The 11908-nt window shown below is 36.2% G+C and overlaps 1 protein-coding gene across 5 annotated transcripts in view; it reads right to left on the bottom strand.

Moving 5' to 3' along the window:
- Positions 1-3972: 3972 nt before the first annotated feature.
- The window catches only part of PDS5B (PDS5 cohesin associated factor B), a 101976-nt gene continuing 94040 nt past the window's right edge, over positions 3973-11908 (bottom strand). For 3 of the 5 annotated variants that reach the window (XM_064645494.1, XM_064645495.1, XM_064645499.1), the window contains 4 exons: positions 10569-11011; positions 10376-10477; positions 7361-7502; positions 3973-6541 (listed from right to left, as the gene is read on the bottom strand). In XM_064645494.1, the coding sequence (XP_064501564.1) occupies positions 6506-6541; positions 7361-7502; positions 10376-10477; positions 10569-11011 (723 nt within the window). In that variant the 3' untranslated portion in view covers positions 3973-6505. The remainder of the gene's footprint in view (positions 6542-7360; positions 7503-10375; positions 10478-10568; positions 11012-11908) is intronic. The other 2 variants (XM_064645496.1, XM_064645498.1) reach the window with 1 other exon arrangement.

Genomic DNA, 11908 nt, shown 5'->3' with positions numbered 1-11908 from the left:
ATACACCCTGCAGTTGGGTAGCAGTCTGATGACAGCTTTTGTCTTATAACTCAATGGCTGTGAAACAAGTAGCACGACAGCCTCATTTAGAAACACAGATTATCCTGATTTGGAAGGAACCCATAAGGATCATCACATCCAACTACCTGCTCCTCACAGGACTACCTAAAAATAAACCATATGACCAAGAGCGTCATCCAGACACTCCTGAACTCTGGTGTGCTTGGTGCCACGATTGCTTCCCTGAGGAGGCTGTTCCAGTGACCTACCACCCTCCCAATGAAGAACCCATGTTGCAAACAAGAAAGATTCAGAGAACTGACTGGCTGGGGCCCACTGCAAGGAATGAAAAGCAGCAATGACTAGGCATAGAACTCACACTGTCCTGCAGAAGAAGACAACTATATGTGAAGGAAGGCTAGAACCATCCAGGTTGCTAAGAAGGTATACTGAAATTAGTAAGCAAGACTGGATAATCAGGGTTTCACAAAAAGCTGCTGAGAAAAGAGGTCACATTGAAAGATTTCATGACAGGCATTGTAGGAGACATCATTACCAATGGTTATACACTGCTATCTGCAGTGTGGACCTGTGCAGACTGTTGCTACTAGGCAGCTTTGAAAGCATTTGTTTCCAGATGGCTTATATCTTGACCTCTTTTGCCTCAATTTTAGTGCAGGGCTTAAATGAATGCTGCCTTAACCTTATCTTCCTACCTATGGAGGTTTGAATCCTCTTTTGCCAAACTATTCAAAATTCCTTACTAATGACATTTGCCCTCAGCAGCAGCCATTGCCCTCTTTCAACAAACACTCTGGGCATTAGTCTCAATTCTATGCATGTTCTTACATATATTTCAACACTCCAACTTCCTCCTCCAAATCAAAGAAAGCAACACATCCTCAGTTCTCCTTTCTTAAATAGATACTAATAATTATTATATTATTATCACTAACTTAGTTTCCCCCATCTAGGCTTTCATCTTGAATACAGGACTCCTATCTCATGTCATCTGGTACCCAGTAACTGCATTCCTGCCTCATTTATCTGTTGATTCTCTACTCTTTACTCATCTCTGTAATACCTTTTAAATCAGTAACTCATATCTAATACCCCATTTTTCACCAAACCACACACCTGCACACACCATTGTTTTTTCATCACCTAAACCATATAGAATACAGCAGAAGATAAATATAACCATTTTTCTCTCCCTTCTTCCTCCAGTTCTTCATATTTTGAAAGGGTTATGGAAGGATAAGAGTAAATGCATTTTGGGGAAAACACAAAGGCAGTTTCTGCTGCCTTTCAATATGTTGCAGGTCAAGGACTCAAAAAAAATGGTGGTGTACATGACATACATGTAACAAGTTATCGTATCTATAGATGTGGCTATAAAAAAAAAAAAACCAACAAACCAAAAAACCAACAAAACAAAACAACAAACCCCCAAAACCTCCTTGCTTTAAATAACCACCTTATTATTTTATTAAATAAGGATTAAAAACTCTTCTATTCTTCAAAATATCTTTAGTTTACAAAAATTTAATTTTGCTGAATAGAAACATACTACAAGGAAACAGGAACCTGGAATTTTAAAGTATATCTACCAAAAAAGCCAGTTATTCCAAACCAGACTGTTTCGAAGTGCTATGACTTTAGGAGAAAGTTGTTTTACATTATCAACTTGTCTTTCCAACATATTAAAGAAAAAGCTTTTTAGGGCAAGGTTGTTTCATTTTAACACACTCCTTTATATTATGACAGCAACTGAAGTTAGTACTACTTAGATTGTTACTAAGTTCACCTGTTCTCTTATAATACATGTCTTAATTTGAGCAACTGTCTCCCATCTGTAGAAAATTAATGAACTGCAACAGTAGTGACACAGTATTACAGAACATATTCTCTAAAGCCATGAGACCACTGGATCTGTTCAGAACCACTAACAAATTTATGAACTGCAATTTGTTTTGAATAATAAAATTACTTCCAAGTAAGAGGCACAGTATTCAGTAATACTGCTTTGATTTGCAAAATACTGCGTTCCTTTTTATCTACACACATGAGGTAGGTTACAAGCATCAGAGACACGGCTAGCCAAAACAAACACCTTATGTTATCCATCCTTCAAAGAAGCTATATATTAAAACTAATTCCAAACATATCACATGATTACCGAAAAAGTGATTTGCAGGGGTAGAAATCTGTATTTGAGAGACTTCCTTCTTACATAGATACAATATAATGCTGCTGTCTCAAAAGAATATAAAATATACATCTTCATTATGGAAATGAAAGTGCTACTAAAAACCAGATCACGACTGTAGTGAGGCACTGAAAAAAAATGCAGGAGTGAAACCTTTCCATGACTGTATATACACACCGTACTATACCGTGTTTATCCTGCCCATACAAACACAACGGCACTCGGAGACCGCTGTAAAGAGGTCAGACCTTTTACACAGCAGAATGTGAAGAACTTTTAAAGCAAACTGGGTGGGGTTTTTTTCTGTATTTCCATCCCAGCTGCCAACATTCAGCTTCCTACTTTTCCGCTAGCAACAAAATACCAGGAGTTGTACAGTACGCAATGAAGTAGGTGTCCTAAGTATGTTGGACAAACTGACTGACAGGGCAGGAAGTTTGCTTATGTCTGTGGAATGTAAGACACTTCTGTCAGTGTTAGGAAATTGTACCTAAATTAGTAAACATCTTTTGTAAAGGCAACATCCAACAAAGATGCAAAGACTAGAATGGCAATCTGTGAGCACAACAGGAAACAAGAACGTATTCAGATTCTTCTACTCCTCCTGATGGATGACTGGACAGAGGGTCTTGGTCAGGTGAATTTTATCATCTTGGTCATCATACAACCTGCAGATTAAAGGGATGGCCATCTAGAACTCATCTTAGCCGTGTGTGGTTGTAGACATGCTGCCTAGATCAAATACAGTGGTATACCTGAATGTGTCTCTTTAAAAAAGTATTTGCACCTATTTGATGAGGTAGAGATGTATCAATCTCTACACTATATATATATATAAATTATATTTTTAAACACAGATAAGTCTTTTAAATTACTCCATGCACAAACTCAGAATTTTGTATATCTCTGGTATACAGCTGTAAGATCCTCCTATGCCCTGCGTGCACAAGTGTGAAAATATTCAAACATAATGTACTTGGGTTTGTACCTGTATTTGCATAGGATGAATGTATTTAAGAATTAACCCCACAGAATGACAGGGACGTAAACTTGCAGGATCCAAAACCTACTGTATGCATTCATGAAAGCAGATTTTGATAATCTGTTAAGACCTACACATGCAAAAAAGGGAGCAAGAAAACTGCACACACACCTCTCAAGTTTGGTGGTGTCTTTTTTAGACTATGAGATGGCAAATGCTATGCCAGAATGATGTATTTAATATTCAACTCTAAGTTTTTTTCAAGTTACAAATTGAGCATATTCATTTTTGACAAAAGGGTCTTTAATATGAGTATCTTTTTGTAAATTCTAATGTTTTTGTTCACAGAGATCAAAATGTCAAAAGAGCAAGTGTCAAAATATTTGAAAAAGGGTTCGGTTTTGCTAGAAAATAAAGTCAATTGACAGAGTCAAGTATTATTAATACAGAATTCTAGACTATCCAAGGTGGAACAGGTGTACTCACACTAGAACTTTCAAGCAATTTTACATTTCCCTCCTATTAGTGGATTACTTGACCCTAAGTATTCATTATCTCAGTAGGTAACAAGTAAAAGACCACCATGCTTCTGGAATAAGCGAATTATTCTTAAACATTAGTATAAATATTACAATCCCTGTTTGGATTTTGCATATGAACTACAGATCACTGAGAGTTTCCTGTTGCACTGCAGCAAGAAAAGGAAATGCAACAAAAGCTTAATTTGCTGCAAAGTACAGCAAGATACTTCGGTAATCTCACAAAAATGTCATACTGGAACTTGTTACAGTGAGTTCAATTTGATCTTTTAATGTAATACAGTACATTTTATAAACTTAACATTATCATTGCAGAAGAGCATGCTAACTGAATGTTAGCAATTTATCTTTTACACATAATTATAATCTACTGTAGCTACTGTATGCAGATCTCAAAATGTTAGTACATAAAATATTCATTTTCTTTATACGAGATGAGAATGAACTTAGAAGAAGTTTGAATATAAGAATGAAATATTTGCTGTGTCTATTTCTCAAGAAATAATGAATTACACATTATAACCCAAGAAATCAACATTTGCAAAACTATAGTTTAAATTTACAATAAACATTATGATCAGTAATGGTGCATCAATATTTGATGAAGTTTAACCTAACCATGTTTATGCACATAAAGCCTCAAGAGTCTGCAGCAGTTTCAGCATCAATTTTTCATATTTTTTTGTATAAAATGGACTTAAAGGTACATCTTCCATAAATGTTTTCAGTGCAATTCTGTCAAAGAGGAAAATATAAAGCTAGCTTTTAATTATTCTCTACCATAAAAAAAACCTCAACAACTTGCATTTGCACTGCTGAAGCATAAGTAAGCCAGTTCTGTTGTGCCAACTCTTTCAAAGTCAATTCTTATCAACCATATTTGCCTTTCTAGGCAGCATTTCCCTCATATCTACAGGTATAAATGTTGAAAAGCTGAATACTGGAAGAGTGGAGAAGTTAAGTTGAGGCAGAATAACCTAATTGTTTATAATACTTTTTTCCATTGGTACAAAAAAAAAAGCATAATGAAAAAATTTTAAGGGTTGCTTGCTTTACTAGTTATCTTACACTTTGTAAATCAGTAAATCCATGGTTTAGTATTATCCTTTTCTCTGATCTTTACAGGCCACCTTGCAACAATAACTTATTTATTGATGGATTATATGAAAATGCTCCATTATTCAATGAAATAAAATTTTCTTAGTTTAGAAATTGATTTTTCATGTGTTGTCAACTGTAGGGTATCAGAGGGAGAACAGCACCTGAAGGTATAATGTGTGCTTGGCTAAGCATAGTGTAGCAACTGATACATTTTGGTTCAAAGACACGCTTTGTAAACTGTAAAACTGCATACAGGAACAGGATACTGCTCTAAGCATTTTGTTTCCTTTTTTTTTAAGACTATACCTAAAAAAACCCAAAAAAACCAACAAAAACCAATCTCTCTATGGTAGCACAAAATAAAAATGGAGCTTCATTCAAATCTTGAATACCTTGACTGTAATAATCGACAGCTGGTTATCCAAAAAAACTTAGCTCTTCATACCAAAAAAATTTGGCTCAAAAACAAAAAAGAAAGGTACAATAAACTCTCAATAAAAGGTTCTCTCATGAGGCAACCTACCATAAACTACTGCTAGATACGAGTTTCCAAAAAAACATTACATCCCATTTTCAGCACATTTTTCATAAACATGCAACTTCACTATAAAATACAAAACACTTGGCTCTCAAGAACAGCTTTATAAAGACACACTGCATCAATAAAATTTCTCTTTGTGATTAACTTTACATTGTAATAAGAATTGTATTTTCACTAATGTTTATATATCAGATTTCATATTATAATGTAGTAATAATTTGCTCTTTGTGAACATCATGTTCAGAAGGAAATATCTATACACATTAACATACTAGACTATTAAAAACTCAGTTACAGAATTTTATTGATACAGTAGATTAATAAAAACTGAGAGGGGAAGATAAAATGGGTAGGGTATTCAGTACATTATTTAATAACACACTTTTAAAATTAAAATATTTTAAATCCTTTTTGAATTTTCAATGCCACTACAAGTCCAGAAAAGTCTGGCATCAATACTGAGGTGTAAAACAAAACTTCTTTCACAATTTGCATCTCTTGTATTATTCTATCCAACATTGTTCAACTGTAAAAGAAAGTAATTTAGCACCTCTGATGATAAGTAGGTGCCTGAAGGTAAACACTAGGTTATATTCATGAAGGAAACAAAGACTTTTTCTTCTTCTTCTCCTCCACATGACAAATAGTGGCAAAAGAATGTGGCACTATTTGTTCAACTGATTTTTTTTTCACAGTTAAATGTCAACAAGAGTACAAATACGAACACTGACAGATATTGCTTGAGATCAATTTTCAACAAACTGTTCTTTTTTAAACCAATCGATCCAATAAACAGTGGGGTACTGTCAGTTTAAAGCCGCAGATAAAAGCTATACAAGCACTTTATAAGTCAGAAACATTAAAAAAAGAACTATTTACAGTTTTCTTCTTTAGTTCATATGTCTACAAAGCCAGCGCACATTACACTTCACAAAAATCCACAGTTAATGATATCAACATGTGTGTGGCTAAAGCTTGTGACCTAGGGACTTCAAATGCAGGGGCAGTAAAATAGGTTTTGTCTTTTTGTCAGCAACCCCATTTGTGCACTAACAGCTTCATTCAGTCTCAAGCTTTATATTAAAAGCATTCTTCAAAGCTTTCACCTGGAAGGCTGGTAACTACATGCTCACTCATCGCCTTTCCCTTTTGGAAGTTCTGCGACGGACCTATTTGGAGAAAAAGTATTTTTAATGTTTTTACAGAAAAATCTTGAAAAATCTGAGAACAAATATATTCTATAATGGAAAAAATGCTCAGTCTTGCTCAATAATGTTTGAATAACCGTATACAGTGGCATTCATTATTCATTTTATCACAAGCACAAGTCCCATTCAAAGACCAGGATGTAACTTCATTTGATGTTACTGAGCCTGTGTCCTTCTTGTATTCAAAAACAGTTTTTTCTGTTTTTATAAACTCAGATGCTCCAATCATTAGATGTATCCAAAAGTGTAAAGGCATTCACAGTTAAATTTCTAGTATTACTACTAACATTGGTAATATATTTGTATGAAATAAATATAAAAGTGAAATTATCTTAACATATTTGCATATGCTGCTAAGAGGAAGAAATTAGTTTAGGATTCTGTTCCAAGCTGTCATGCTTATTTTCCAGTACTATTCATTTTGTGTGTCTGTTTTGAATTTATTCACTATCACAATACAGCTGAGAAGAATGAGCAAAAGTGACCTGGAAAATAATTCCCATTAGATAATACACAATTCTGGCATACAGATGAGAAAGGTTATACAGAACAGAAACTTTAAGATGTTTGACAAAAAGAGGTATTTTCTAAGACATGCAGCTTCTCTGGCAAACTACAGTGCAGCTCCACTACACAACAGTGGCAGCTGACAATGACCTCATTCATTTTAAAGTAGGAAGAATAAGTTCTAAGTATAGGAGAAGTCATTCTAAGAACAGAATCAATACACAGAGGACCACCACAAAGACTCACAAAGAAAATCTCAGGCATCTGTCTTACATTGATTGTGGAAACTTCCTCTTCTTCCATTACTTCTTCCTGGGGAATGTCATCACTAACCGGTGAACTACCCTGAAATACATCCATCTCTTCACTAGATTCATTCTCTTTACTGGCTGCTTGTTTGGAACGTCCTGCACGGCTACAATGAGAAGAAAAATAAAGATCAGCTTCACAGCATATGGGTCTGCAAACGTATAAACTGTATGAGCAAACATTCTACTTTACAAGAACAGAAGCCTTAAAATTTCATGTTATGTAATACTCTTGTCTTATACACCTATATAGTTCATCCATACATGAAACAGAAGAAGTGGAACTAAAACAAAATTCGGCCTTAATAGAGGGCTAGGACTAAAAAGTTGACCAGTTTTGTCTCTATAGACAAGGCAAATTTTTCTCTTCAGTGCCAGAATACAGGCCAAAGCAGTGAACAACCCTAAGCAGTGAAGAGGAAAAGCCAAAGAGCCAGAGTTTGAATACTATGTGTTGTTTTTTTCCTATACAATTCAGTGAATAGATGTACTCTATTTCTACAGGAGTTTATATACAACCTAGAAGAACCCATATTGTTATTTATGAAATTAACACTATGATGAACCTAAATGCAAATATTCCAAGCTAGCTCATACTAAGAGCTAGGGATAATCAGGATAAGAATAACTTAATTAGGATAATCAAGAAAAATCAGTCAACAATAGTTTAAATTGTCTGTTTTAGTTATGGGACCTGCGACACAAGCAAAAAGCACCCACTTGCATTACTTGAGAACTAGCCATCCCCCCCTCACCTTAAAAAAAAAGCCAACTACATATATATCCAAAACTACAGAGCATCACCCACATTACATTAGCACAATTCAGAATCAAATCACAGAATCATCCCATTTATTTCAGATGAAGTCTTGTTGCAACCAAACTGGGTGACTTTTTGGTTGAAATTAAACCAGAAACTCTGTTCCAGGCAGACAACAGATAGATATCAATCTCCAGTGGGGGCACAGATCTAAAACAACTGTCCTCTGACACCATTACACTACAAAAGTGGTAGGAATTTTCAGTCCTGAGAACCACTAAAATCTGGACAAAATAAAATCTCTGAATTGCATTAACCAGCATACCATCCCTTGAGAAGTAACATAAATTAGCCCAAACCAAGTCTTCAAGACTGCCAGAAGCAAGAGAATTGAAAATGAAACAGAAGAATTACTCACAAGCTAGGTTTATCTTTTCACATATTACAAAAATAAGCCTTTTCACATGCACTGAGTGGTAGCCTAATTTGCCCTCAAAAACAGGTTATACACTATCACCCCACAGGATATTTTATCACCTCATAGGCAAAATCCCAAATTCTAATTTCAAATCCATTCCCAAGGAGCCTAGAAAGCTTTAAGTATTTGGATTAAATATATTCTATCTTGTGGTCCTGCTGAATCTATCAACTTCCTTCAGTTAAAACTGCTGTAGATATGTATGTAGGAAAGGAAGAAAGGTCTGACTACAGTGTACTTTAAAGACTGAAAAATTATTATGGTCTCATCTTTTTCTTGCAGATTTGGAAAAGGGGTGGTCTGACTTAAAAAAAAAAAAAAAAAGAAAAAATCAACCCACAATATTTTTTTTAAATGAAATCTAGAATAGACTCAACAACTTTGAACCCTGAAACAACTTACTTGGGTTCCTTGTGCCAGGAACAACATATATACACATGAAAGAGCTACATTTGTTACTGATCACGGACAGTGATACAGTTTACTTTCTGTTTAAAATGGGGTAAAGAAACGTAAGGGCTTCACCGATTTCACTGAGAAGTGATTCGAAAGATACTTTTTAGTAAAGGGAATATGACAAATGCCACACAGCACGTCACCCAACAATGACTTGTTGGCGTGTCTTCTCGGCATGGCAGTAGCAGCTTCCAATTCTGGTTCTACTGCACATGAAGCAGTGACTTCTGTAGTAATCAAGAGAGTGTTGAGTCCTGTGTTTCTGGTTACAGAGCAAAGGAGCAGTAGAGATCTGAGGTGAGGTAGGGAAACAGAACACTGAAAAGGTCAGGATATTGTGTGTGCAAAATGCTAGATCAACTGATCTGGTATAAACCTAGAATGTGAAACGAGGGTGCAAGCTTCTTCACGCAAAGTTCTCTGGTATGGAAGATCTCTGGGGTCAGGCAAATCACTTCATTACACTGCCAGAGGAAGATCAGTGTGATGCTAACTAAGCCCAAAAGACAGAAAAACAACAGAGTAATACAAAACATCCGATGGCAGAAGTGCTTAAGTAGTGCCATAAGGAATTTATCACCAGGTTCTAGAAGAGTAAATCTGTTCCATGAGTTGCAGTTAGATACAAGCGGGCAAATAACCACTTGTGCACCTCTGCTTACATATATTACCTACACATGTACAGAAAAGATAGAGACACCTGTAATTTCCTACAGCAGGCACAAGAAAATGAAGCTAGCCACAGAGTTTAACCTCATTTTGGAGCTTAATGCACCTCACAATTTTCAGAAGCTACTATCCTTCACTGATCACAACACATTTTATTCATGTGGAAATGACTCAAGTGGATAACGAGAAGGCCAGAAACTAGAAAGTGAACATTAATTTAAGGAGAATCAAAATAAACTTAATTCTCCACAATACTGTTTCACTACAGTAAAAATTGGATTCTTCCCCCCATCCAAAACAAACAGGACCACTTTTCTCTCCTTAAAAGTCCTAATAAAGCCCTATCTTCAAAGCCCTCCTGTGCTTTATAGACTTTTCTCCTAGAAAAGAAAAGCTACGAATATGCTACCTGAGCACCCTAAACTTACTTGCAGTCTCTTGATCTGGTTTGAGATGACCTAGGAGAAGCAGCCAAGAAAAACATTTTAGAAATAACAATGGCAATTTATTTTCTTAACTGTCAATTACAGCATTCTGAAATATTTTCAGTAAATGTTTGCTTGGGGGCACAGAAGCATATTTTTAATTTTCACTGAACACAGATTTAGAACACTTACACTTTTTTTTGCTGTGATGGTGGTGTTTGTGATGACCTTCCTCGTCTTTTCTGTGGCGTAGACTGTGCTGATTCAACTGTACTAGTTTCAGATGGTTCTGCTCTGTTTTGAGGAAGATCCAAATTGCAAAGTATCAAATTATAACTAATGTCCAAAGATAAAAAATATGCAGCTTACAAGAAGACAGACTTACCTCTGCTGTGTTCTTTTTGATGTCCTATTTTGCCTGCCTTTTGGTTTTTGTTCAATGTTTTCAGTTTGCCTTTCTTCTTCCTCCTCCTCCTCTTCTGCTGCAGCTGCTGGTGGTTGTTTTTTTTTGCTCCTTTTTGATGACTTTGCCACTGGTTCTTCCTTTGGTGTTCCCCCATTATTTGTTCTGGCAGGGCGTCCTCTTCTCCCTTTCTTTGGTGGACTGTTCTGTTCATCCTCACTTTCTATCACATCTTCTTTTAGCCTTTTTTCATCTTGCCATTGTGTTTCATCAGCTTCTGAAACAATAGCAGGTCTCTTCCTTCCCCGCTGACTACCTCTAAGTTTCTGCTCTTGACCCAATTTATTCAGATCATCTATGCCTAATTTCTCTTCTGAATCTGTGATAGTTGCTTTCTTCCGTCCTCTAGGCTTCTCCATCTCAGACTGAAAAGGTAAGATTACACCATTAAATTAAAAAATTAAACTGCCATATTAAACAGTCACATGCAGAAACTTCACCCAACAAGACATACAGTCTTCAAGCTACACAAGTTGTCTCAGCTTATCTACCATATCCATTTCAAAAACATTGCAAAAGTATAAACACATACCTACATAAAAAATACCAGGCAAGAGAGAAAGATTATTTGAAAGGTGAGTAGTCAAAACACTGAATTGTGTAGGGTCTTCCTAATTTGTATCTTCAGCTGTATCAAATGCATTAGGATAGAACATCCATAACTGCATTTCTATCAATAGGAAAATATTAAGATGGAGAAGATGCGAATTGTCAAATTGTGGCTTCAAGTTCTTGTGAGCTGCAAGGTGGTTATGCCAGGCTCCCATCCTAGCACTGGCAAGGCACTAATACAGGAGACAGTGGGCAATCTGAATTTACAATTCTAGAGGGAAGAACAGGAATTAGTGGTAGCTGCCAAACCACTACTGTCAGAGCTGTACCAAGACTCAGCATTTGCTCTGCGCAGCAAAAAACCCCATCCAAGCCTTAAAACAATCACAGTCTAGTTCGTGTCTGAAGGGACTCAAAGATTATCTCATTCCAATCACCCTGCCATGGGCAGGGACACCTTCCATTAGACCACGTTACTCAAAGCCCTGTCCAGCCTGGCCCTGAACACCTCCAATGGTGGGGCATCCTCAATTGCTCTGGGCAATCTGTTCCACTGTCCTACCACCCTCACTGTAAAAAGTCTCTTCCTTATGTCTAATCTAAACCTAACCTCTCTCAGTTTAAAGCTGTTGCCCCTTGGCCCATTACTGCAGGACCAGGTAAACAGTTTTTCTCCATCTTTCTTATAACCCCCCGTCATACGTTGAAAG

The sequence above is a fragment of the Pseudopipra pipra genome, chromosome 2 (assembly GCF_036250125.1).
Source record: "Pseudopipra pipra isolate bDixPip1 chromosome 2, bDixPip1.hap1, whole genome shotgun sequence".
Lineage (NCBI taxonomy): Eukaryota > Metazoa > Chordata > Aves > Passeriformes > Pipridae > Pseudopipra > Pseudopipra pipra.
This window is presented reverse-complemented; position numbering and strand designations above follow the sequence as displayed.